General features: G+C 46.4%; 1 protein-coding gene across 1 annotated transcript; it reads right to left on the minus strand.

The window, feature by feature from the left end:
* Window positions 1–1,507: 1,507 nt before the first annotated feature.
* LOC120825679 (NALCN channel auxiliary factor 1) lies at window positions 1,508–23,841 on the minus strand. Its single transcript, XM_040187433.2, has 3 exons — window positions 22,448–23,841; window positions 6,295–6,466; window positions 1,508–4,291 (listed from the first exon to the last, which is right to left on the minus strand). Exons 1-3 carry the CDS (start codon window positions 23,135–23,137, stop codon window positions 3,993–3,995), a joined length of 1,161 nt encoding a protein of 386 aa, XP_040043367.1. The 5' UTR covers window positions 23,138–23,841; the 3' UTR covers window positions 1,508–3,992.
* Window positions 23,842–25,188: the final 1,347 nt, after the last annotated feature.

Consider the following 25,188-nt stretch of genomic DNA (forward strand, 5'->3'; position numbering starts at 1 on the left):
TTCAACTCGCTTGATTCTAAATACAACAATCAGAACTAATTATTTTCTCTTTAATGTAAAGCAGGTCTATGGCGCCACCTTGTGGCCGCACCCAGGTACTGGTGCTTATTTTATGGCTGCAGAGCACTTGCCAGAGATGCTGCATTATTATTAACGATATTAGTGTTATGCTTTATAGATGTTGCACTTCTCAACGAGGACACTGACCTTGCTTGCCTGGTTTCCCAGTAGAAAGATGTCCCAGTAAGCTCCGTCTCAGCGGCTTTGCCTTAAAAAGGCGTCTGTACGACCAGAAGAGGAGCGTGTTAATCGGAGGGAGTTACAATGCAACCAGAAAAAGTTGAGACTGAACAAACATGGCACACATTAAATGTAAATGTATAAATTGTATGAATGTAATATGTCGAACAGTAGCTCGGCCGGACACGCACGTCGTGTTGTACTCACAGCTGTGGGTCCGGTTTCCCGGGAAGTCCCGCACCGTCGCCCCCGGTCATTTTTTCTGCTCGTCTATTCGTAATTTCGCAGTAAAAAGTTTTAAAATGTGTTTTTTAAAGCTGCGGAAATCTATCGGCTTTAAAAAGCTTCTCATACAATTTGGAAAAGTTCTGAACTGAAAGCAGAAAGGCACCGCCATTGTGTATTAGCATTTATCGTGTTAGCATTTAACGCGTTAGCATTTAACGCGTTAGCCGGACCCAGAATGCACCTGTTCTGCACGCACGTTGTAGGTGTGTTTGATTTGTTTAGCAGGCGCTTTTCGTTGATAAATTATATAAGTGGTAAATTAAGCTCGTTGTAAACTACATTTTTTTCAAAGAAAGTAAATTATCAGTACAAACAATGTTCGAACACATCTTTAAAAAGTCTCCCAGAGAGATGAAATAATTTTATTTCACTCCAGATGTTTTGCTTGTTTAAAGATTCGTGTTTAAGAACTGAGGGAACACTTAAGAACAATCTACTGAATGGAAGACAGGGCATGCGGTGGCCTGAGAAATGGTGCTATACTGCCCTCTGCTGGTGCACACGAGGAATGTGATTATACGGTATACGTCTGCAGACACTAGCTTTTACAAAAATAATAATAAATGCAGATATATTGTAAATATATTAATGAAAAGATAATGGCGAAAAGCCACTCATTGTGACTTAGATAATGTGACTTAATTTGATGGTAACTGTGGTGTTTACCTGTCAGTAAATCAAACGCCCCGTGCTGCCATGAGTTTGGGTGCATTAGAATTTTGAATTATAAGCATATAAGGACCATTTTGAAAATTAGATAAATATTTAATAAAATCCGGAAAATGACACATGGCATAACATTTGTGTTGTGAATAACTTATTTCAACACTTATTGGATCGCTTTTATATTTGTCTGAATTTATTCACATGATTATGAATTATTATTTTAATTATGTATTTTTTATTGACATAATACTGCTTTTGTTTCTGTTACTATCGATGTAAGATACTCAACAAGGGAAAAAAGCACAAACACCAGTAATGTTTAACATAATTTATATTTATTTTCTTTTGAACAAAATGTTAATAAATGTATTTGTTTTACGTCCAAAAAAGATCATGACTTGTGGGACGCATTTTTATAAATAATTTCATCCAAGTCTTTTGTAGAAAAAAAAGAAAGTAAATTAGCAAACTAAAGCATCTCTAGTATGACAATATGACAACTTTATCATAATTTTTTTTCTCTATATTTGAACCCTTTTCTCAATTCAAGCTTTGTTATAATATATCTTTTTTTTTAGAATATTTCTCTCCAAGACCTCTTCATCTCATCTTTTTAACATCCAACTTATTCCTACTCATCAACTGACACCACTGCTTTAGACAACAGAAAAAAATGCAGCAAAAAATCTCAAAAAACAGACAAAAAAAACAAGGAGGCAAACAGAAAACACAGTGAGAACAGTGGGAGGAGCGGTGAGGGTGGGGCATATTTACAACAGAAAGGAAAAGGGTGGTGGGTGGGTGTCAGTTTTGGGTGGGGTTCATCTGCATAGATCCACAGGACTCAGATCGTGAACAGCTAGAGATCGGAGGGGGCCCGTTACACCCGCCGCTGTTTTCGGGTGGGAAAGTCCCTCTCGCCACCGGGGTTTGACGGGGAAAACAAACCGGAAGCGGAACGACACGTGAAGCATAACACGCGGAAAAGGGGAGGGTTCGAAGATATGGAGGTGGGAGGGGCTACAAGTTGCAGAAACTCGGCAGGGGGGCGCGAGCGTAGGGCTCACGCTGTCACTGCCGGGAAACCGCTTTGAGGTGAAACTCCAATCTGGATTGGACTGATCATCAGGAATGAAGAAAAAGAACAAAAAATGGCTGCGGTAAAGGGACTTTCATTTTTGGTATCAGATTTTAACGTTTGGGTTCCTGTCGCGATCTTGCTCCTCGCTCAAGAGTTGTTTTTATTCCCCCACGCCATGGCAAGATTTTGATTTAAAAAAAAAAAACTGAACAAAACTGGATAGATCAGCCCTTTGAAAACTCCTCACACTTCCGACGCTAACACAGCGCTTTGCTATAGTCTGTGGGGGATAGCAGGGGGAGGGAGGGGTCAGCGCGTCTCCGGGTATTTAAGAGTCAACGGGCTGATTGATTGGCCGAAGTACTGACGTGTCTGTACCTCTCCGCCATCGGCCTCAGCGGACGCACGCAGCAGAAAGAGGCACTCAAAGATCCGGCCCTCATTGATCGAGAACCATCACAGAAGACGAGCTCGTAAATCTGCTCGGGGCTCATTCCCTGGGTGTCAGGCGGAGTGCGACATCGGAATTACTTTCTCAGAGAAAGAACGAATTTAAACATTTAACCCAAACACTCGTCCTCCTCAGCAGGTGGAGCGCCGACAGTCTGGTTACTGGGTATCACGCGGTAGTCGCTGAGCTACGTCCTTTTTTGGGGCGGGGAGGGGGTGTTGAGCCAATCACACCTGTTGCATTTGGTTTGAACCTAAAGAAAGTGAAACTAAAGAATATCTGTTCTGAAGTCTTTCTGGGTGAAAAGGCCGTTGAAACGAGCGCCCCGAGTGCTTGATTAAATGAGGCCCCTGGTGTTTTGGCATCAGGCGACTCTCCCCCTCCCATTCCCCTCCCCCCACTCTGATCGCTCGCCGTGCACGAGGTAAACGGAACCGTTCAGAGGCCAGAAGAGAGGCCAGAAGAGAGGCCCGTTTCCGGTCCGGCAGCACCGCATGGCGACTTTTGGCCCCCGGCAATCGAGCGAATAAACGAGCCGGTCTCAGAGCACTTACGGTCCTAAAACGCGTTGGCATGTACTGCCGTTAAGGGGAGTGTTTGGGAGGGAGGGAGGGGGGGAGGGGGGCTAGCAGAACAAAATACGATGCTGAATGCTCAGAACATAGAGGAACCACACACTCATTTTGGTTTATAGAGAGGAACGAGACCCACGTGAATGATGGATAAGCCCTTCCCCCCGCAACCACCTACCCACACCCCCTCCGAGGTAATGGAGAGCAGCAAGTGCAACTACGGTTGAAATGTAAAAAAAATATATATTTGAAAGAAATGCAACAAACAAATAATCAAAAAATGAGTATGCAGCACTTTAAATTAATGTCCCCCTTTTTCTTCCCCCTTCAACGTCCCGTCCACACAAGCGGGAAACGTCTGGAGGGCGGAGAGGGGAAGGGAGGGCGGAGAGAAGGAAGTAATGCTAGAAAAAAAAACATTTGGGTTGGCTAGAAACAATGAGCAGGTTTTAAGTGGCAAGAGGTCAGTCCTTTTTGGAGGGTGGGGGGGCGGTTCAGTCGCCGTCCGATCCCGGCACCTTTCGGCTCCATTTCAAACCCGCCCACTCCCCGTGGCTGATGGTTCGTTGGCGTGCGAGATCGTAGAGGCGACTCCAGTGCGTTTCGTCGCCAGGCGCGCTCTCCGGCAGCCCCGCAAATAAAATAAAAAAACGGCCTCGCTCCCCGCGAGCATCTAATTCAACGTCAAAAAGGTTCACTCCTCGTTAGAAGCGCTCTCCTCTGGCGAGAAAATGGCCACCACGCCCACCAACGTGGCGTTGTGGGAGGCCGAGATGATGATGACAGTGTGTAGGAGGACGAGGGCCAGCAGGCAAATCTTCAGTCGCCCGCTGCACAGTCTCGGTGTGGCGGCGGAGGTGACCGAGGCCCCTTCGGGCTGGCAGGAGGAGGCAGTCCTTTTTAGTGTCCCGCCTGAGGGGCTGTCCATTTTGGGGTCCCATCGTACGTCGCAGCACTCCGCCTCGCCGTCTGATAGATGATCTGCCAGGATCCCTGAGAGGGAGAGGCAACATGTTATAGAGAGAGACAGAAAATGTATAGTATATTTTATATATTAAGGTTTCAAGGTGCTTTTAGGGAGGTTATTTAAATATGTTTCTCACATGGACAAGTTATTTATATCTCTTAACATGCTACATGTGTGGGTGGTCTCTGGTGTGTATGTTTTCACCCCCTTCAAATTACAATCCAATAGCCTATGGGGATCAGGTTAATTGGGGACTTTAAATTGCCCGTAGTTGTGTGAGTGTGAATGGTTGTCTGTCTCTGTGTTGCCCTGCGATTGGCTGGCGACCAATCCAGGATGTACCCTGTCTATCGCCCGAAGTTGGCTGGGATGGAATCCAGCCCCCCCGCGACCCTGTGTGCAGGATAAGCGGTCTGACAATGGATGGATGGATGGATAGCCTATGGTTATACTTTATGACATAATCCCTGGGCACTAGGACCTTGGGGAGGCCGCACCGGCTTCTTTTACTCTGCCAAGCAACGTCTCTCGTTGACAACAGCCAGGATTATAACGTTCGTCAACAAGGAGTTGAGTCAGTTTTTAATATTTTTTTTCCAAAAAGTGCTTCATGTCCCTTACTCCCGTATCTGTCCGCGCTGGATTCTGTCCCCGTTGATTTAAAAAGCAAGCATGGGAAGCAAAACACAGCGTTGGCACGACTGCCTCCAGCTAGCTAAACCTTTAGGGTGTAGCAGAATCTGCAGAAGCTTCGTATGTGCTGCTTCGCTTTCACCAGGGCTGAGCCGGCCCTACGCTGGTCCCAGGCTCAATCTATTGAAATGATATTTAGCTTTATCTTTAATCAGTAATTGGCTAAACTGCTTCTTAGACCCGCCCTTTTTGGGGCTGGCCCGAGCCCAGCTGAGACATGCATGGAGAGGACGTGCAGGAAAAGCTTATATTTTAGGCAAATATCTTATCTGAAATGTTACTGGGTATATTTCATATTTTAAATGCACAAATATTGACTGTTTGTAAAATGTATTTTATTGTATTTATTCTTTAGGAGACTCAGATGAGAGAGAGGAGCAGGAGGAGCCAGTATGATGGAGGTCAGTGGTCTACAGGTCTAGAAGGAAACCACAGGAGTTTTTTTAATCATTTCTCTTTATGTGTCAGCATTTATTGTCAGGCCTGGGCTACGAGGCATAGCCGAAACTACATTATCTACATTATCTTCATGTCGAGTCAAAGTTCATATTTGTGTTGCCAAATATCACCATGACCATGACATAAATGTTGTCTCCTGTGTGTTATCATACACTGAATGCAAGCGAAAGTACAGAGCAAAGTCCCACTCTCTCCGAACGAATCCAAGAACCGTCTGAAACCACGGACACTGCCGCCGACATACCACTGCCAACTTTGAATCCTAGAAACGCCCCCGAATGTCAGACTCTTGTTGTTTTGAGAATGTAAACCAACATTATACCAACAATGAATGATTATTTAAATAATTGAAGATAAATAAACAGCAAAAGTAAAATTAAAATACAGGCCACCTCTAAAAGACAGATTTCACCTTTTTTAAACGTTTTGCAAGCGAACAAAACTGAATCTTCTTAATTATTCATCTTGCTACGGGCGAGTTAAAGTGACCTGCTGTCCTTCCTGTCCGACTGCCCTCAATCCAGCAGAATGAAAGAACTGCACCACCGCCTCACATCATTTCTCAGCTCATACTGCGTGGGGCGCAGGTGTCTCACTGGACTGCAAACACCGGCGTGGTGGTGGTGATGATGGTGACGAGGCCTCGCTCACCGCTACTCCACAACCCGCAGTAAACACAGAGAGGCCGCTGCGTTTGTCAAAATGTCTGAGCTCGGCCTGTGCTCAAATGCGCCACTAGATGTCATGAGAAAGCCTTCAGAGACGCCCCTCGCCTGTTGTTGTTTTTTTGTTTTTCCTGGAGGAACACCGTCCCCCAGCAAACATACGGAGACACACATTTGATAACTGGCGTACACAAAAGAGGGCCGGCTTTAACCTGTGCAGATGAAGCTGGGGCTGCCGCCGTGGATCAGGTCGTCGTTGTCCGGCAGGATGAACGGACAGCTCTGCTGGACCTCCAGGCAGTACTGGTGGCACGGGACCTTCCTCGGACAGGACAGCTGGGTGGTGGGGAAGTACTGAGCGCACAGCCAGGGCTTGTAGGCCGTCTGAGGGGGAAGGAGGAGGAGAAGAAGGAGAAGAGATGATGATAATGAACTGTCTGAGAACTGCATCTGTTGAGTCGTACGTCCAAACACATTGGGGTAAAAAGTCATTGCATTTATATTTAAAACATTGGATTGCATTTGCACTTCATGCTTTAATGAAAGCTCAGGAGTTATGAGCCAAGGAAAGTCTTCAAAGCAGAACCTTGTGGGACGTTGAAAAAATCTTTCTGCAGAGTATTAACTGAAAGAAAGTAAAGTGTGTCAAATAGCGACTGATCCTTTGCTTGTTTGTGGGATACGGATTATGAGAAGTGGCTGCAGCAGGTAATGGATGGATTTACAATAAAACCTAAAAGCACTTTAACTAAGGCTGAAAGAAACTATTTTCTAAATGAATCGATTCCTACAGGCCAAGGTGACGTTTCTACTTGTCTTGTTTTGTGTGACCAATGGTTCAAAACACCAAAATGTTTAAATCACTCTAATATAAGTGAAAGAAAGGCACCACATCCTCACATGTGGTTGTCAGGAACTGGAGACCTGTTTGCAAAAAAATATCTGAACAATACATATCGATACAGGTCAATACAACACAGCTATCCGGGGGGTTGGTTGAAACCTCCAAAAAGGCCTTTCTTCGATGGATGGATGGCTTTCAACCAGGTGCACCACGCAATTGATGGTAAAGCGAGCACCAACCCACGTCATCAAGTTCAAATTTCAGTCCCTCCTGTGAGTTCTGCCTGCTGCAGTCGACTGGGAAGCAGAACGTGATACAAAATGTACAGACGTATGTGCATAAGGAGGCAGCTGGTGACCAAGGCCTCGGGCTTGGAAAAGCAAAATAAACCAAGAATGAACCAGAGTCTGGATTTGTTCTCATTCTTGCACAGCCAGGGCACGCTACGGGGACTTTGTGTGCTCCAAAACCCCCCCTCCTGCTGCCGAAACCGCCCCCAACCCGATGCAAGAGTTAGAAGAACATGAAAAGATTTGATCGGACGATACGACAAAAAAAATGCTATGTGCCATTATGGTTATTAAAGTACGTACTGGAACATTCCACAGTTGAAACTTTTAAATTAATCATGAAATTACCATATTGCAGCAAAAAAAACAATAATCTAATGACAGTTAATTACAAATTTGACTAAGCAATACAAAACAGAGGTGTTGGACGAAAGCCTGAACCATGACAAAACCTTCAATTCAGTTCTGGGTGCAAGTCAGCACACAGTATTGTGTAACCACCTGGGGAGGCTACAGCGTGTTAGCATGTTAGCATGCCAACGTGAGTTGTAGATCAAGTGATGGAGGGCTCCAAGAGAGAGTCAATTGAATACCTGACACATCGGAGACGGGTGCAACAAGGCATGAAACTGGGACAAAAACAAAGCATTAGTGGCAATCAGGTAAGTACAGAGTGGGAGAATAATGACCTTTCAGAGTGAGATTTTCACATACAACAGCAACATCTCTCAGGACGCATTATTTCGATGGGAAGCAAATAGCGGTGTCTTTGAAAATGAAATGTTTTTAATTAAATAGGGTTCGGGTTATAACCCTGATCAAAGTTTTAAATGTGCTACTTTAATGTCAGCAAACCTGCTTCCTCCAGTTTGATCAGACTCAGCAGATGGGATTTCACACGCATGGCAACCCAGAAACGGTTCTGTGTAGAGAATCAATGTTCACGGTCGGAAGAGAACTTGAGCAAATTAAAATGAAAGTCCTGTATGTAACAATATGGGATATTGTCAAGGGAATCTGTCTGTTTGAAACAATTCTGTTACTGAATCAAGTCTAAAGAGCTAACAATTAGTTTAGTTTACTGTGTAAACACAGTGTTAAAATACACCCAGAACCTCCACCAGACTTGGAACAGGGTGAATGTGCCCCTCCTCAAACATCCCTCCCGTTTTCAAATGCTGAGAAATCACATGGGGGTCTGATTTGTGTACCGCCATACAAAGATAACAAACACACGGGCAATTATAATAATTATACCAATTTGATTACGATGGTGGTGATGAGAACAGCGTGGACACAAAAGCTTTGCAAAATCGAATGTGTTACAGACGCTTATGAATTCTTGCTGATGCAGGAGAGAGCTGTGCTGAGGGGGTTAAATCCTTCAGACTGTTTCCAAGAATAACCCTCATCCTTAAAAAAACAAACAAACAGTTTTTTTACAACCTTGATGGGAGATCGGTCTCCATCTAAATCTTGTGGTCCAGGGTTGAATAATGAAAAAATCAAAAAAATCCATAAAAATCGCCCAGATCACTGACGTTTATAACCGAGTGTGGTAATCGTTGGAGGTTTGCGGCTGTGTCTGCGCAAATGGGTGTTTAATTCACGATGATTTAGCATAAATTCCTCCCAGCTATGAGATAATCCGTCTGGGGGGATGCTGCGGCTATCAAAAGAGGACCAAAACAATACGAGCCCAGCCAGACGGGAAACCTGGGTCCTCCTGAAGATGTGTGCCGGCAGTTGCCAAGGAAACGGCTTTTTCTGCTTTTCATTAGAGCTCAATGGGTGCTGCCCCGCTCTCTGTCGGTGTGCTGTTTGTGTGCACACATTTAAGCGCACAGCCAGGTCCGTTTGTGCACGTGCGCTCAGCGTGAAAAGGGAAGCGTACAAGAGCAAATTGAGTTAGTCAGGAAGCAGGCCGGAGTCTGATTTGATCAGCCTAATGTGTGATCAGTGTGAACGGGAACCGGGCCTTAAAGAGCCTCCGTCGCCGCGCAGCTCGGTCGGCTTCAACCAATGTGCTGAAGCCCGGAGACGCCGACCGGAGAGACACTAAGCTGCCGACCATGTCGACACCAGGCCGGTTGGGGGGTCTTTCTTATGCGCCCAGCTGACTTTCAGCCCCTCGGGCCGGCAATTCAATCCTCCTCAATCCTCAAATCAGAAGGGTGGAATTAAGGTGATCGTGGTGTTTACGATATTCTAACGAGATGCTTTATGCCGGTGCCTTACATGCAAATCTTTCAAAGCCTAAAAATAACAAGACAATATTAAGATTCAAACGCTGACGCTTTGGCAGATAAGTGTCAGCAGCGCTGGCATCTGAATTTCACCACGGTGATTATTACTATTATATAAGAAGCAGAAAGCAGGACGAGTTGTGGACTGCTTCTCATTTTCTTTATGCACAGTCGGGAAAATACTCTTCAGAACTCCAGATAAACGACTGGGACTATGCAGTTTATTTCTCCTTCATATTGTGTAAATTAACTCCAAAGCCGAAACCTCAGACTTCCCTCCTGAATCCACCTGTACTGAATCAATTTTCTGAAAGCCAAAAAAATATGGTATAGAATGGCAGCTGTTGGATAAAACCGGATAAGATATTTTAGGAAGCAGTTAGTACTTCCAATCAGAAAGTCGAACCAGCCCAACTAACTATATAACCTAGTGGGAGCTAGTTAGCATGAGTGGATGCTGCTAGCACGGGAACTTGGTGGTGGTTGGTTACAGGGCTTGAGTGGCAGCTGCCAGTACTTCCACTCAAAGCGGGAGCTAGTTAGCCCTGATAATGTAAACACTGGTACCCACACAGTATATATATATATATATATTTGTTTTGTTATCCAAACACCTCAGTCACCGGCAGTTCCCACACACACAGACACCGTGTTCGGTTTGTTTCACATTATAGAACCTATAATGTTAAAGCTGATGTTGGCTTTATATCTTTCATGGTTCCAGTAGAAAACACACAGCGACGAACAGATCAGTGCACATCTCCGCAGTCTGAATCAAAACATGGACTTTACAAGAAGCTACAGAAGTTTTTCGGCAACACAAGCGACAGCGCCGTCTGCAACAACGACACCATATTGCAGTGGTGAAATAAACCAGTCAGGACCAAAACCCTGTCCCCCCCAACAGAAGAACAATAAAAAATGTCCTTTCAGAAATAACAACCATGCAGCGGATTTCTTGCATGGACTTTGTGTTCCTGCCGGACACATAAAAAAAACTGGCAGGGTGGAGGGAAAAAAGTGCATCTGATACCTGAGATGAGAGGGGGGACACTCCTGCTCGTCACGTAGCATTAATCAATCCGAGAGAGGAAAACGCTGGAGTTTGGGTGGGTGAGGGTGACACTATTTCATAATGTGCTGAGGCTTTATGAGGCGCTCAATGGGAAACAAATTAGTAACCAGTGGAGAGAGAAATGCCACAGACCCCTTAAGGTACTACGAAGCGTTTATCACCTCTGCTCGGCTTGAGGGGGGAAACTCACAGCTCGGGTGGATAACCGCCGCCCCCCCGTGACTTTTGCGTTCCAAAAAGCAGGTCAGCTTTGGTCATCCTACCGGCCTCCAGCGGTTTGCGGCACGCCGCCCCGCTCCTGTAAAATGACCACCGCAGCGAGGAAAATGGCGAGCTGAAATGACTCCGAAAAAAAGCAGCAGCGTCAACATAAAATCTCCGAAACACTTTTCTAAACGACCGTTTATGAACGTTTTGCTTTTTTCCTTCTCGTATCCAGAGTGTTTTTCAGCTTTCACCTTGTTGTCATTTGACAAAAACTGCTTTGCAGTTGTAGTTTATTTATCTGGAACAAAAACGCAGACGCCGATTACTGGGAGGACAAAACTGCACCAACCAGATAAAGAGGCAATGTTTGATTTCCCCAGATAGAGATACTGATGGTGCAAGACCAGCATCATCTTAATGTAGGAAGGAATGCAAACTGGCTATAAAAAAATGCAATAGACATTTTGTTAGGTGTAGTAGTAGAAAGGCGTAGACGAAGTACAGGTAAATGGAAAGAAGAGGTAATGTTGACGTTTTTAAACATGCAAATAATAATGCCGCTTGACGTTGTCCAGATATGTGTGTTCATTTCGGTTGGTGTGCATTTATACTGCATGCAAATACACATTTTCCTTTTGACACAATATATACAATTGTCTTTAGGACTTACGTTTTTCACTATTCATTTTCTTTCAATTGTCGTTGACCCTCCTCGTGCTGCTTAATGCTCCTGGTGTCTGTTGCAACTTTAACTCAACGCGCCGCTAAGTATTATCACTCATATATCTCAGGAGGACACACACACACACACACACACACACACAGGCTATAAAGTGGAATGAGAGAGACGGGCTATAAAAGACACATGAGTCAGCTGCAGAGAGAGACCCCAGCTAGGAGCTGAATGACACAGATCATTGCCACTCACAAACTACCTGGACCGGCTGATTTTTTGCTTATTTTTTCCTCACAGCGCAATTAATGTCCTGAGTGTGCAGGAATAAAAACTTACTCACCAGGTCTATATATTAATTTTATATGCCACACACACACACAACATAAAAGGAGCGTGTTGTTGACAGGACTTTGATGCGCTCACACTGACGCAATACCGGGATAATCCGTCAGGAAGAGGGACGTGTACACGGCGTGTCTGCCCTCCTGCATTGATGTCCGTACTTATCGCATTCCATCCCCCGGTGATGTAACGGCTACAGGCGTGCGTGCACGTGCGAGTCTGTGTGCGTGTGTAGGTGTGTGCGTGCGCTGGCTAGAAAAAGACACTCCGAGGCAGAGTTTTTCATCGAATCAGGTGGTTTGCAATGTCCGTGCGATCCTTGTTTGCCCGCTGTGTCACGTCCCGGCAACAAGTGCAGCACTGGGAGAATGAGGGTCAAACAGGGTTCTGAGGACGGAGGAGGAAAAATCTGGTCAAGTCGAAGATGTTTTCGCTCTTCTTCTTTTTTGTGAATAACAATGTGGCGAGCGTTGGCCCGAAGGTGGAGAAGAACTAGAAGAACATTTGTGCCTTCACACAAAACACACACAATCGGAACAACGTTAAAGACATGTACAATTCTTTTTGTCTTATTAAGATATGAATTATTCCCATCGTGCGAAAGTAGAGTAGTGACACTATTCAAGGTTATATGTAAACTAGTAAAACTTTGTTGGCAAAAAGCATGAGTAAATCCTGTTGTTTGAAGGACATCAAGTTGCTTTACATCTTTACTGTCTACGTTTCGAGACAGTAGACTGCAGCCCTCATGTCAATTTTAGATCTTATAAATGGAAATTGAAACAGACAGATCAGATTTTTCTTTAAATCATGATTGGCCAAGAAAATTGCAAGATGCACAATCCTCTAAATTCATCTTTCAATAAGAATTTAACCGTCTCCAAACATGAAAAAGGGATATATATATATATATATATAAAAAGGGATCATAATCTAAATATATTTATATATAATCTTCCTAATGAATCTTATAGAACGTGTGTGCCTGTTTGTGTTCCCTCACCGCAATCCTGTGTCTGAGTAGCAACGTTAACGTTACCTTGACGGAGTTTTCCGTGTGTGTCCTGATGTTCTTGTGGGTTCTTATTATTTCCAACAAGTGCGTCATGTCCTTTACTCTCGTATCTGTCCAAGCTGGATCTGTCCCAGTTGATTTAAAAAAAACAAGCATGTGAATCAAAACACGCGTTAGAACGACTGCATCCAGCAAGCCAAACCGTCCGCGTGTAGCCGTCTCTACAGAAGCTTTGCATGTGCAGCTTCCCTTTCACGCCAGTCTGATCTGGACCCTTTTCCCTACAGTTTCTCCGCCAAAGTTCTTCTCTCAAACGGGTCTTGGAGGAGAGATGTTACCCAGTTCGGGTGGGGTCGTCTTGGAAGAATAGTCGCCTTGTGAGACAAACCCTGAAGACAAAGTAATTGGTAAAACTGCTTCAGTCCCCGTGGATCTATTGGCCAGCCGCCACTGGATTTTATCCAATGCAATGTCTAATGCAAAAGCAATAAAGCCATCCAATGTCCACATTTAGCACATGTTGCTTGTTTTCTTATGAACACAATTAAACAACAGCTGTGGTTCTAACTTGACAGAACATTATTTTCACTTCAAAAAGACAGACCTCTTTTTTACCTCTTCCAATAATCCATTGCACCTTTTCATTGTGCAAATGGATATAATTACACGCTCACATAGCAAACAGTTTCTCAGAAGCAAGTGCGTCAGTAACAGTAAACAAAGGCCCTGATGAGTGATCCATAAAAAGGTATCGACAGGCCTCCGGGGCTTGTGCCGCTGTTACACTCGAGGTTTCAGCTTCTTCAATGCGCCGCTTGTGGCTGCCCTTCAGCAACAAAAGGAAATATCAGCGGGCACATCCCCAAACTTTTTCAACGTGTAATGCATTTGTTAGTCACTCCAGCTTAGAATAGGACTTTTGTCAGATAAATGAAAACGCTCTAGGTCAGCGGTCCCCAAACCTTTTGCCTCATGCTAGAAAATATTCTAAAAAAGGTTTTTCAAAGCGTGGCGTATAAACACAAGGAAATAAAAAGACACAATGGGCATGAAAACAAACATCCATATAACACAGAGCGGCCTTGGTGCATGAAATATGGCTGACGCTAGGCCTGTCGCGATAATTGATATATTGACATATCGCACAATATATGAAAATGTGCAAATAATTTTTGCTGCTGCGATAATTTATATGTAAAATGAATAGAATATAATTTTCCCTTGCACTTATCGTTTTATTTATTTAGGATATATTCTTTTACATTCCTAACTTAATATTCTGAAAAATAAAACGTTCTTTTATTCTGCTATTGTATTTTCATTATGTACAATATAACAATATGAGAGAATCGGGGGATTTTTTTAAATAAAACATTTTTCAGAAAAAACAGTCAAATGTAAAAATGTATCTAAAGTTATTGGTTCCATTGGTTCTGTCTGTGCGGCCCGATACCAAATGGCCCCGGAACCGGTACTGGTCCTCGGACCGGTGGTTGGGTACCACTCTGTGTAATCTATTTACAGATTTTCTGGATTGAGCATTGGTTCATCCACAAAAAAAAAATCCACACGGCGCCTGATCAGCCTGCAGCACGAAGAGACACATTTTTACAATGGGACCCATCAATCGTATTGACACGGCCCCCCAGAGGCTTCCAAAAAACCCTCGACCCTTTAACTGGAAATGCACCCCCTCCCCGCCCCCGTTGAGCACCCCGCATTGTGGGACGTCGATCGTCTGAAGGATAAGCCCATTGGCCGCCATGCCCCCCCCCCCCCCCCCCCCCCGCCCCCCGAGCCGTGTTTTGTAGATTCTGAGAAAAGCCGTAGTCCTTAATGTGTATGTCTGTGAGCTTAAGTAAAAAAAGGTTGGGTGCAAACAAAGACCCTCTGTGCTGCGAGGGACAGCTAATCGGGACAGATTTGGCTTCACCTCGCTGTAGATGAAGCGGCGCTGTGGTCAGGGATTGTGAGGGGTTTCCTGTTGGCACAGCTCCAGCTCTGCGGCTCACTTTCTCCAAAGGTTTGAAGATTTAATTCTCAGCTGGATCTGAGCTCCGGGAGGAAGCTGAACAAGTCGGGGTGGCTCTGCGTTAGAAGACAAATGGACTGAACTGCCCCTCCAACCGGCATGAACCCAGATAGATGCGGAGTTTGATGCACAAGAACCACGGCAGACTTAACATGACCCGGACCTTTCACCAAGGAGACGGCCCTTCCCTCCAGAAGACAACAAGGATTTATTCGTACTTCAGTACCGTGACTTCCGTGGGTATTACGGATAACAGGTTTTCTGAAAAGATGTAGTTCACGATATTTTCCTAAAATGACACAAATGGCTTTGTTTCCTTGACATAAAATAACAATACGTTGTTTCCTGTAAAGGCGAAAGTTAATGTTGCTGGAAAAAATGGTCACATAATATGACCCCGCTCCATAAGCATACAAAACTAGAAACCATGGCTGTGAAATGAGTTAAGTGGTAAAAAGAGAGGAAATATTTCAATTTCAGCAGATTTGAGAAGATAAAGCGGCATACAATTAAAAAAGATTGGGTTGTGCTGAAGTACAGTACTCAAGTTGTATTACGCAACATGGGAGATGCCCACTCTCATCTTGACACATTCGCATGACGCCCTCCGAGTTTAAATACCGTGAAAGACGATAATTCTAGGCCAAGTGTTGCCCGTAATGACAGAGAGGGAATGTGTAGGAATGACAGGCCCGGGGTGCTGTGTGTGTGTGGGGGGGAGGGGGGGGGGGGGTTGGTCAAGCAATCAGCACAGAGATTTATTAGACTGGAAAGCGGAGAAAATGTGAAAGATAATTGTGTGAGTGATAGAAGGCAGATAGCTGTGGTCAAGACGGCCGCCCGTATGCAAGGCGGTCAGTGTGAGCATGAATCGGTCACGGCCCGAGTACGAGAAGGGGCAGGGGTTAGGAGAGGAGGGGAGGGGGGGGGGGGGGGGTCTCTGTCATTACTTCCGGAAACAGGAAGACGGTAACACTCAATAGTGTTGATCTGCCAAGACGACAGCAGCAGCATGAAGAGAACTCTCTCAGACGCCAGGCTGCTAGATCACACTTCAGAAATGTTCAGGGAAAAGAAAGCTCTCCAGCAATGAATCATTAATATACAAGGACAGTCAGAGCTATACAGCCAAGAGGCGTCCCATTCCGCCCACGAGCTCCCCGCGATGCTGCGCCGCCACCCCCCCCCTCGCATCGTGGCCTTGTGACTGTGGGAGAACCTCGCCAATATCTCCGGGACACACGCCGTTTCTGAGAGGGTCCCGCAGTTGACCCCGTATTTATGGAGGCTGCGTTCCTGCGTGCCTTCTTCCTGTGCAGCGTCATATATGGATGCGTGTGTGTGTCTACGCATACGACACGCATGAAGTCGTACATGTTCAACCTGCATCTCTGCGTCATCATATATGGATTTGTGTACATCCCCGGCATGTAAAGAGCTGACCACGTGGTTCGGACGGAGAGCTGAACTTGTAAATACCCGTGAATGGACTTGAAGATGACACCCACGTATGTCCCACCTAACCCCCCCCAAGAAATTCGTATGTCTTCTTGAGTTATGCCCCCGAACGGGTTTTGTGAGGTCACAGTAACTTTGACATTTTCGCACCAAATTCTAATCGGTTCAACATTGAGTCCAAGACGTTTGTGCCAAATCTGAATACATTTAAATATCAAGAGGCCCTCCGGAGATACTGCGTTCACAAGAAGTCAACGGGCTGAAAGTTTTAAAAAGGTTTTTCCTAAAGTGTACTTTGGACCACAGCTACAAGCTGACGTGAGGTATTTTATTACTATTAGTACGATACGGCTGAAAGATCCTGGGAAAAGAACAGGGAGGCAAAGATGAGATCACTGTATACACTGCAGAACATAAAAAATAAAACTTGTAGTTTTATAAATGATTTTGTTTCTAATGCGCTTTCTCAGCAGACTCAACGACACTGTTAAAAATAGTGCACCAACGCGAGAGAAAATCTCTCCTGAGTCGACTTCCACCAGTGACATCGGTTCGACGTGTTTTTGTTCTTGGACTCGCCTGGAGGGATTTCCTCGAAGGTCCCCGTGACTTCTCAACAAAATGCTTTTGCCCGAAAGTCAGGAATTCATATGCAAACTATGACTGTTTCACACAAAAAATGTAATGACATTTTGGATCCAAACTGAAACCCGACTGGGGCGGAGGAATACAACCAGGAGGCGCTGATTCACGTTTTGCTTAACTGACGATATATTTTAAGTCATTTCGCATTTTTATTCTTCTGTGCAACAACATCAATGAGCCACACTGTTGCACCGGCTGATGTTTTCCCCTCATCGTTCTTTTTTGTCCTATAAATCTTACGTCGGGCAGTGAATTAGTCTGTCACACTGGATCAAATCAACTTATTGCATACGGCAGAGCCGTCTATCAGGCAATGAGAAGTTCGATGGAAAGAAATGCGCAAGAGGCAAAGCGCCGCACGGCGCTCTCATAAATAAAATGCATGTTCAGTGACTGACAATTCATTTCACGGGAACGTCATCCTCAATCATCGTAATGGGCCACACAAAGCTTAAAGGAGATTCTAACCTTATCCACTGTGTTCATGCAGACCTGGTTTGAAAAAAAAAAAAAAGGCTTTTACTGGAGGGGGGGGGGGGGGGCACACAGGGTGCGCGAGGAGCCTTACCGGGGAGTAAGGGGAAGTCAGATAATCCCATTAGTGCCAAGTGGCGCAGGGATTTAGATGTGATCATCTGGAGGCAGCCCCCAGGGAATCTGAAATGCGTAGTCAGCACTTTTTATCGGATACCACCAGCCGTGGAGAACGCTGTCCCTCCCCGAACAAGGTCACAAAACCTCCGCGGCGCTCCTTCTACATTAGTTGAATACGGCACACGGGATATGCATTCAGGCTTATACCTGCCCCTGTACAAATAATCCATCCACATACCTGTGCAGACAATACCACTGTTAAAACTAATTGACGCGCATGAAGGTATGAAGGTACTGACCCTTAGGTGTTTCTCCAGCGGGGGGGGGGGGCGTCCTGCGTGAAACAACTTAAAAGTAATCTTTTTACTATAAATTATATTTTGGTTGTGCTTAAGAGAACAGCAACTGAAATTGATTCATCTCCCGAGATGATTTATACTTATTAAGATGTCATTTTAATAGTTGCGTGTGGGTGTGTTTTTTTTTTCTTCAGGGCTTTATGCACTTGACATGATAAACGCAACAAAGGGAAACTACACAGATTTTATTTCAAATGATAATAAGTAGTAATTGTGTGGCTGAGATTGTTAAAGTATGAATGATTTGTCAAGTGTCGAGCCCAATTTCTGTCACCGTGATGCATCAAAGTTGGGACTTTGAGTTGCATTATGGGAAAGAGACAGTGCAGATTGAATTTTGACCAAAATGATGGAGCTGTCCTTTAAAATACAGAGCCATTTTTTAAAATACAATAAATGTATACATGGAATAGTTTCAAACCAAATGGTGACCCAAAAGCTAGGAAGCTATGCGAGGCTAAACAGGAGGTACTTTTAGCTGAACGCTAACGTTAGCATGCTAAAATTATGTTCAGCAGATGCAAAGTGGTTATTGTCTGGCTTCAAAACGCTAACACGATGAGCCCTAAACACAAAATACAGCTGTGGCTGATGGGAACATCGGTTCCATAGATGGAATCCTTCCTAAGTGACATCGTGGCCTTAATTATGATTTCCACCTTTGATTGACAACATTACTGTATGCCACAGAAATGACTTCACATTGCACCCATAATGGAAATGCCAGAGGTTAAACAAAGCCCATTAGTCAGCTAACCCACTTTCAATCCCCCCCATGTTATCTCGCGTGATCTGATCAGCCTCCCCGTTCACAGTTAAAACAACATGGAAGCGCTGCCGTACACTGCAGCTCCCGCTCTCCCCCCCGCCCCTCTCTCCCTCTCCCTCTCCCTCTCGCTCGCTCTCCTCCCCGGCTCATTGGCATGCTGCTCAGGGAGCTGCCCATTCATAAAAATAAAAAAAAAGGAGTCTCGCGGAGTGGGCCAAAAATCTCGAAGCCCTCTCCAAGGTCAGCGTTCACACACAACCCCCCCGCGGGTGTAAATCACACGTGTAAGCAGTACCGTGTGGCCCCAATGCAACAATCTGTCGCTCATCAGTGCGCACAAGGATAATATGAGTAAAGAATAAAAGGCTGACAAAGGCAGCTTTTTTATATTAAATGAAGGCATGAGTGATCACAGCATATTTTCTTGCAGAGGAGATAAAGCACAATTGTTAGCACGTGATGAGAGAGTGCGCGTATCCATGTCTTGTTGTCAAGTACAGGGGGATTAGCGGAGGGGGGAGGGCGCGCGAATCAAAGCTACCCGCGTGTGAGCCCCCTCCAGCCGGAGAGCCGCTATAATCACTATCGGTTGGCTGTGTACACAAGACACTGGAATACAAAGAACACAGCTACTACCAAACAGGACTAGTGGGAATATTGGTCCTCCACATGAAAGCGAATCCCTCTGATGTGACACCTGATTGTTCCGATCTAGACTACAATCAATGACGTCTGTGAACACTTATCAAAATCTAGTGCTAAAAATCTATGTTAAGATGTACTTCAAGTTATGTCAATGGATCTTCACTCTCCGATGGACATTACTTTCATTTTTTGTTGGGGTGGGCACATTTCAGGCTATAGGAACTGTGATGCTCAAGGCTAAATGCTAAAGTCAGCATGGTAGCACGCCAGCAATGCTAACATCACAGACTGTGGACGTCGCCCATGTCGCTAACTGGCATCAAAACACAGATAAGAGCAGCCGGTGGGCGTGCTATTAGCTTTACAGGTATTAAGTCAGGAAAACAAATTTGATTTGGAACAAGTGACGGCGCAGGAGTCACCAATTAATTAATTCAGTCCAAACTATTTGAAGGGAAAAAAAGAACAGAACGTGCAGCTCAAACCCGAAAACTACACAAAGTTCCATCTGTGTTTAAAGTTTGTCCCGAAACTCAGTGCCAACTGAGAACCAATATCCTCATTGCTACACATCCTTTACTGGCGAATGGTAACTGTCCACTGTTCAGATGGTGAGGGAACAGATGAGGAGAGGGCAGCTTGGTCTACACAAACTGTACACACACACACACACACACACACACACACACACACACACAGGTCCTTGGCCCAATCAAACAGGCTCAGATAGTGACATGATGTCTTCACTGCCCTATATTGGCTGCAGGAGCGTTGCGCTCTGGGATGAAGGACGAGAGATGGCAGAGGGGCTCGGCGCGAATCGATAAGGATCAACCTCTCGGTATTGCCGCCACCCGTCCCTCCGGCTCAAGAGGAGCTCGGATCAATGCAGATGTGTGCGGTTTCACAAGCATCTGAAGAGAGTAGGACGCGGAGGACACTGTCCTCCTTTCCACTCTCACAAAACACCAGCTAAGATTAGACATTCAATTGGACCTGGAGCGTGAGAGAGACAAGAGTGAGAGAGCGAGTCAGTGAGTGTTTGAGGAGGTGCTCATGCTCATCAGTGGTTGGTTTGAAATTGTTTCACAACACTGTGGCTGCAGAGAGAGAAGAAGCAGGGTAGGGTGTTGTCAAACAGATCGGCGATGGCGAGCGAAAGAATGCGCCAATATTTTGGTGTGAGATCGGAAGGGCCCTCAAAACGCCTCGTTTCTGGTGGGAAGGCCTGACCCACCTGTTCCATCCCCAACCGGGCCGGATTAAACTGCTAAAAGGACCCGTGGTCCCTCGGATTAATTGATAGACAAAAAACAACAACTTTGCTTTACCATAAACTAGGGTTGTGGGGTTTTGTTTTGGCCCACCTAGGTCGCTTTCATATTCATCACCATTAAATATTACGAATGGATCCGCAGATACACCCGGGTGAACCGGTGGGCTCTCGCAAGGAGAACGTCATCGCAAGGACCGGCCCACCGGCCGCGTCCGCTCTTTGATTCCTCACCTCTGGCTAGAGGAATCAAAGCACCACCTGCGGACCTGCACAAACAAAAAACACAGCTCGCCGTGTCAATTATCATCCCTTGAAGTGTTGTAGAGCCTCCTCTGGTTCCCAGCAAGGAGACCGTGAGCCATGTGTTTGTGGTGTGTGTGTTTTCACACACCGCCCGGCTCAATGCGAGGCGCTCTCTCGCTTTATCCCGACACAACTTACACAAAAAAACATCCATCCGAGGGCTCCACGTAAAACGCAGGTAGCCGTCAGGTCAGCGCAAGCTGGACATGGTCGCTCCATCGAGTCTGCGCCGGCCGCAACGGGAGAGGGGTCATTGTGGAAGATATTAGTCGGCGTGGCCAGATGACTGTCTTACACCCCCCCCCCAGAGTGTCGAGAGGTGAGCTCGCTGAGGAAGAGGAGGAAGGTCACACGCCCGGGCTCCCATTAGCGGCTGATAAACGTGCTGGAGGAGGCCGTCACGGATTGCATATAGTCCGTCGCCGGCAGCGGGGCCAACCTTGAAGTTAACCTCCGAAGCAGCCCGGGTCAGGCTTTACCAACGCCACATGAGTCATGGACCTGGGTCGGAGGGGAGTGGTTTCAGCTTCCAGCGATGATGGTTCATGGAAGGTATCAGTAACTTGGGCTGCTCTTGATTGAGTGGTTGTTTAATTCAGTAATTGTCCCCCAAAAAGTCCCCAGAACCCAGGGAGACATCTTAGAACAACCCAAAAGTCCAAGACCCGACAGTTACGAGTTTACAGCGACATGTGAGAAGCAGAGAATAGCTGGTGATTTATCTGTCAAATGACTGCCGCTTTGGGCTCTACACATGTTAAACCACGATGGCGCTTTTTTTGTGAGTGTTTATATTAATTATAATGTGCCGTCAAAAATGTTTTCTGCTGGGATTCTCCTCACCTACTCTAAAAAAGAAATAAAGTCGGTGTTGTCTTTGCCGGCATTCCAAAAAGAGAATATAAAAGCAAGTGAATCATTGTTTGATGAATACAACACACACACACACACACACACACACACAGCAAACACAAGTCCAGCTGAAGAAAGCCTTCTGCCACATTAGGCTGGGAAACCACCTCTTGACTTTAATGAAACGCTCTCGATATGGAGTGGGGGCGGCCATGATGAACACCTGGCGGACTGCGACAACACACATGGCAATGAGGACACACACACGCGCGCACACAGAGTTGTTTGCATAGGCCAACAGCTTCCTTCCTGCTCATTAAGGGGTCATAAACGCCGTGGCTAGGAAAGCTTGTGTAACAGCGCGGGTCTAACAACCCCAAAGCGGGTTAACGGCGGCTAATCGGACGGTCATCGGTGTCAGAGAACCGGCGCAGAGCACCGGGGACGGGGTGATGTTTAAAGATATGCTGGAGAAGAACAACAGAAGAAAAAACACACACACACACACACAAGCAAGCAAGCAGGGCCTCCATCTGCACATTAGCATGGGGCCTAAACACAATGAGGAGATGAATGAACATGAGGCCCGGAGCCGGGAGTCTCCTTGAATCTGTCATCCGTCTCCATGGCGACAGGAGGAGGAGGAGGAGGACCGAAACTGGCATCTATCCGGGGCCCAAATCAACAGATGGCCGCCACCACCCCCCCCTCCCCATTTCCCTTTTTCTGCAGCCTACCTTGCACTGCTCCATGCACGTCCTCACCGAATAAGCCCCCGGCTCGTATTTCTGGGTGAGCAGCTCGAAGTCCTCGTACTTCTCCTGGGCGTGCTGGTCGTAGCGCTGGTACGCCTGGACGCACAGGCTGCATCTGGCCGGGTCGCCGTCGCCGAGCACGTCGAGGCTGCAGTTCAAATTGTCCGGACTCGTCGACCCGTAGAACAAGTCCAGCAGAGAGTAGGAGTTACAAAAGGAGAGGTACAAATCGCTCATATTTACAGCCGGCGGCGTCCCCGCTTTGTCGGAAAGGCCCCCGCACAAGTGGTCGGCGTCTGCGAAGGTGAAGCAGTTCTTGGACAAACTATCCCGGTGGCAAGTTTCGAGACGCCACACATGTTTGGTAGAGTTTCCTATAAAAATAGCATCTGGGGTTCCTCTGAGGCTGCTGTGTGCTGAGTGGGTCTGGGGGGAGAGGAGGTGGGGGGACGCGAACTTGACCCGGGTCCGGGCCAGCTTGGCCTCGGCGCAGAACCACAGGTGATCAGAGAGGAGGATGGTGAGGAACAGGAGGGAAGCCAAGGACAGTCGCCATCTCTGCACCCGCTCGGAGTCGGTGAATGGCTTTTGGTTGTCGCGGGGGGGCTCTAGCCAGATTTGGAAGCCGTCGTCATCTTCTTGCTGCCAACACGTCCCAGCACCCCTGGTCATATTTTGGGAACCGGCCGACTCCGCCGTGGGGGCTCCTCTGCCGCAACAGTCATTGACGTGTGGGGGTGGGGGGGTCTGCTTCGCGTTTTCCTTGCCCCTCGGAATGTCAGGCGGGTGGGTCGTCCCGGCTTGCCTTCGCGTTCAGCGGTAATTCCCATTAAAATGAGCGTGGGCCGGATGGGAAATCAGTCGCTGGCGACCACGGGCCGCATCCTCCATGGCTGACCGGCGACAGCCGCCGTCCCTCCCCTGCCCGCCCCGAGCTCCGCGCCGCGCCGCTCCGCTCCTCTGCGTAGCCCCCGACTCCGTTTTTAGAAACACTCACCGACGCGTTTTACGTTTTCCCCGGCCTCGGTCGAGCAGGGACAAGGGCGCTATCCTCCTCCAACATGGCGAAGCGGTCTGCCTTTGTGTCGGCGGAGGGGCCTACAGCCTGGTACGGACCTCTTTTTCCTTTTCAAGCCCTCGCCGTCTTCATCTCGCTGCCGTTGTCAAGTTGCCGCCATGTTCGCCAGGAGACGCTGTGTGTTTGCAGGAAGCCGAGTTAAGTCGCCGTTTCCGGTCGCGGCATTCAGAATAAAGGTCGTGTTTGTTTCGTGCTGTGAAGCCGGTCGTTTCGCGTGTGGCGTTACTTTGCACTAATGCGCCCCGAGCTCAGGTCGCTCTCATAACGAAGTAGTTTTTATTGGTGACCCGTCCAACACAATTGTATGTCATTTATTTTTCTTCCCAGTCTGTCTGTTGTGAACTTTCAAAGCTGTGGACTTTTTAGGAAATTTTAGGAAACACCTTTTGGGCTATTATAGGATGCATTTTACTAATTCTATTTAATGTGTTTGAGTTGCTACATTGTCATTTTAAAGATTTTAAGACAACATCAAAAAACGTACAACATTCTACAAACGTATACTGTTCGGAACAATACATCGTTTGAAAGGCATAATGTATTCATCACTTTGAATCGCAACAAAATAATATCTCATATTCATTGAGATAAAACAATACCGTGTTATATATTATTTTATTTTGAGGGTACAATTGGACGACATCCGGTACTGTGCTGCGTAATCCTGCCACCTTGACCAACTTCTCCAGCTCTGACGTGATGCGCACGCATCGCAGGCGCCGCATCCCTCGGCACCAAAGGGCGTCGAGTCGGAGCGAGCCCGCTGAAACGACCCCAGGAATGTTGTGATTGGGACTTCAAAGTCAAAGCCCACGATGTCAGCCCCCAAAATAAAATACTGTCTCAACTGTTCAAGCGTGTAGCTTAAAGGCATCACCTGTACGGACGACACGTAGTAATACAACTTGCTCCTCTGAATAGTTTTTGGTAACTGTAATGATTTTATTTTGAAGTGTTCCACTAACGACCTCATTATGTTACAGTGTGCTTTTCATAACACTGTAGGTTGGTTCACTCACCTGGTTTCAGCTCCAGGCAAGATGCTCCCCGTTTTCTCTTTATAGGATGATACCGATGCATTTAGTACATATAAATAAACACGTATTTTAAAATTCATACCAAAGCACAGGCTGCCGTTCTTTTTCAGTGGATTAATCTAAACACGAGAGAGAGTGGGGACCACAAGATAAGCATTAGGGCAGTGAAACCAGACAAAGCAACACAAAATTCTTCAGATGATGTGAAGCTAGGGGCTAATTTACGTGTGCAAGCGTGCTCGCCGAATACCATCTCTCCAAAAAGCGTCCCAATTAGGACATTCATCCCATTAGGCCGCAGCGTTTGCCGTTTCTTTTCGGTTTTGTTAAAATCATGCTTCCTCGGGGAGGCCAATTTGCTCCCGAAGAGGGCCGCATGGCGTTAAAACATTCGTCAACGCCTACAGTTGTGCCGCCGCCCGACGTGCACCCGAGGGCACGCGGCAACAGGCGCCGTTTGAGCACTTCTAATTAAGGCCTGTCAGTCCACCGCTCACGCCGCATCACCTGGAAATAGGCCAGAGTGGGCGACGGGCCACAACAGGGCTCACCGAAGCACAACATCTTCATGTCGAATCGCACACTCAACTATTTCATTGTCTTTTTTT

The sequence above is a fragment of the Gasterosteus aculeatus genome, chromosome 1, assembly GCF_964276395.1.
Source record: "Gasterosteus aculeatus chromosome 1, fGasAcu3.hap1.1, whole genome shotgun sequence".
Lineage (NCBI taxonomy): Eukaryota > Metazoa > Chordata > Actinopteri > Perciformes > Gasterosteidae > Gasterosteus > Gasterosteus aculeatus.

Coding starts and splice junctions, on each gene's coding strand:
- LOC120825679 (XM_040187433.2), bottom strand. CDS start 23,137: ATGACCAGGGGTGCTGGGACGTGTTGGCAGCAAGAAGATGACGACGGC. Junction 6,467..22,447: donor CGTGCATGGAGCAGTGCAAG/GTAGGCTGCAGA, acceptor CTTCCCCCTCAG/ACGGCCTACAAGCCCTGGCT. Junction 4,292..6,294: donor CCCCAGCTTCATCTGCACAG/GTTAAAGCCGGC, acceptor TCTCCCTCTCAG/GGATCCTGGCAGATCATCTA.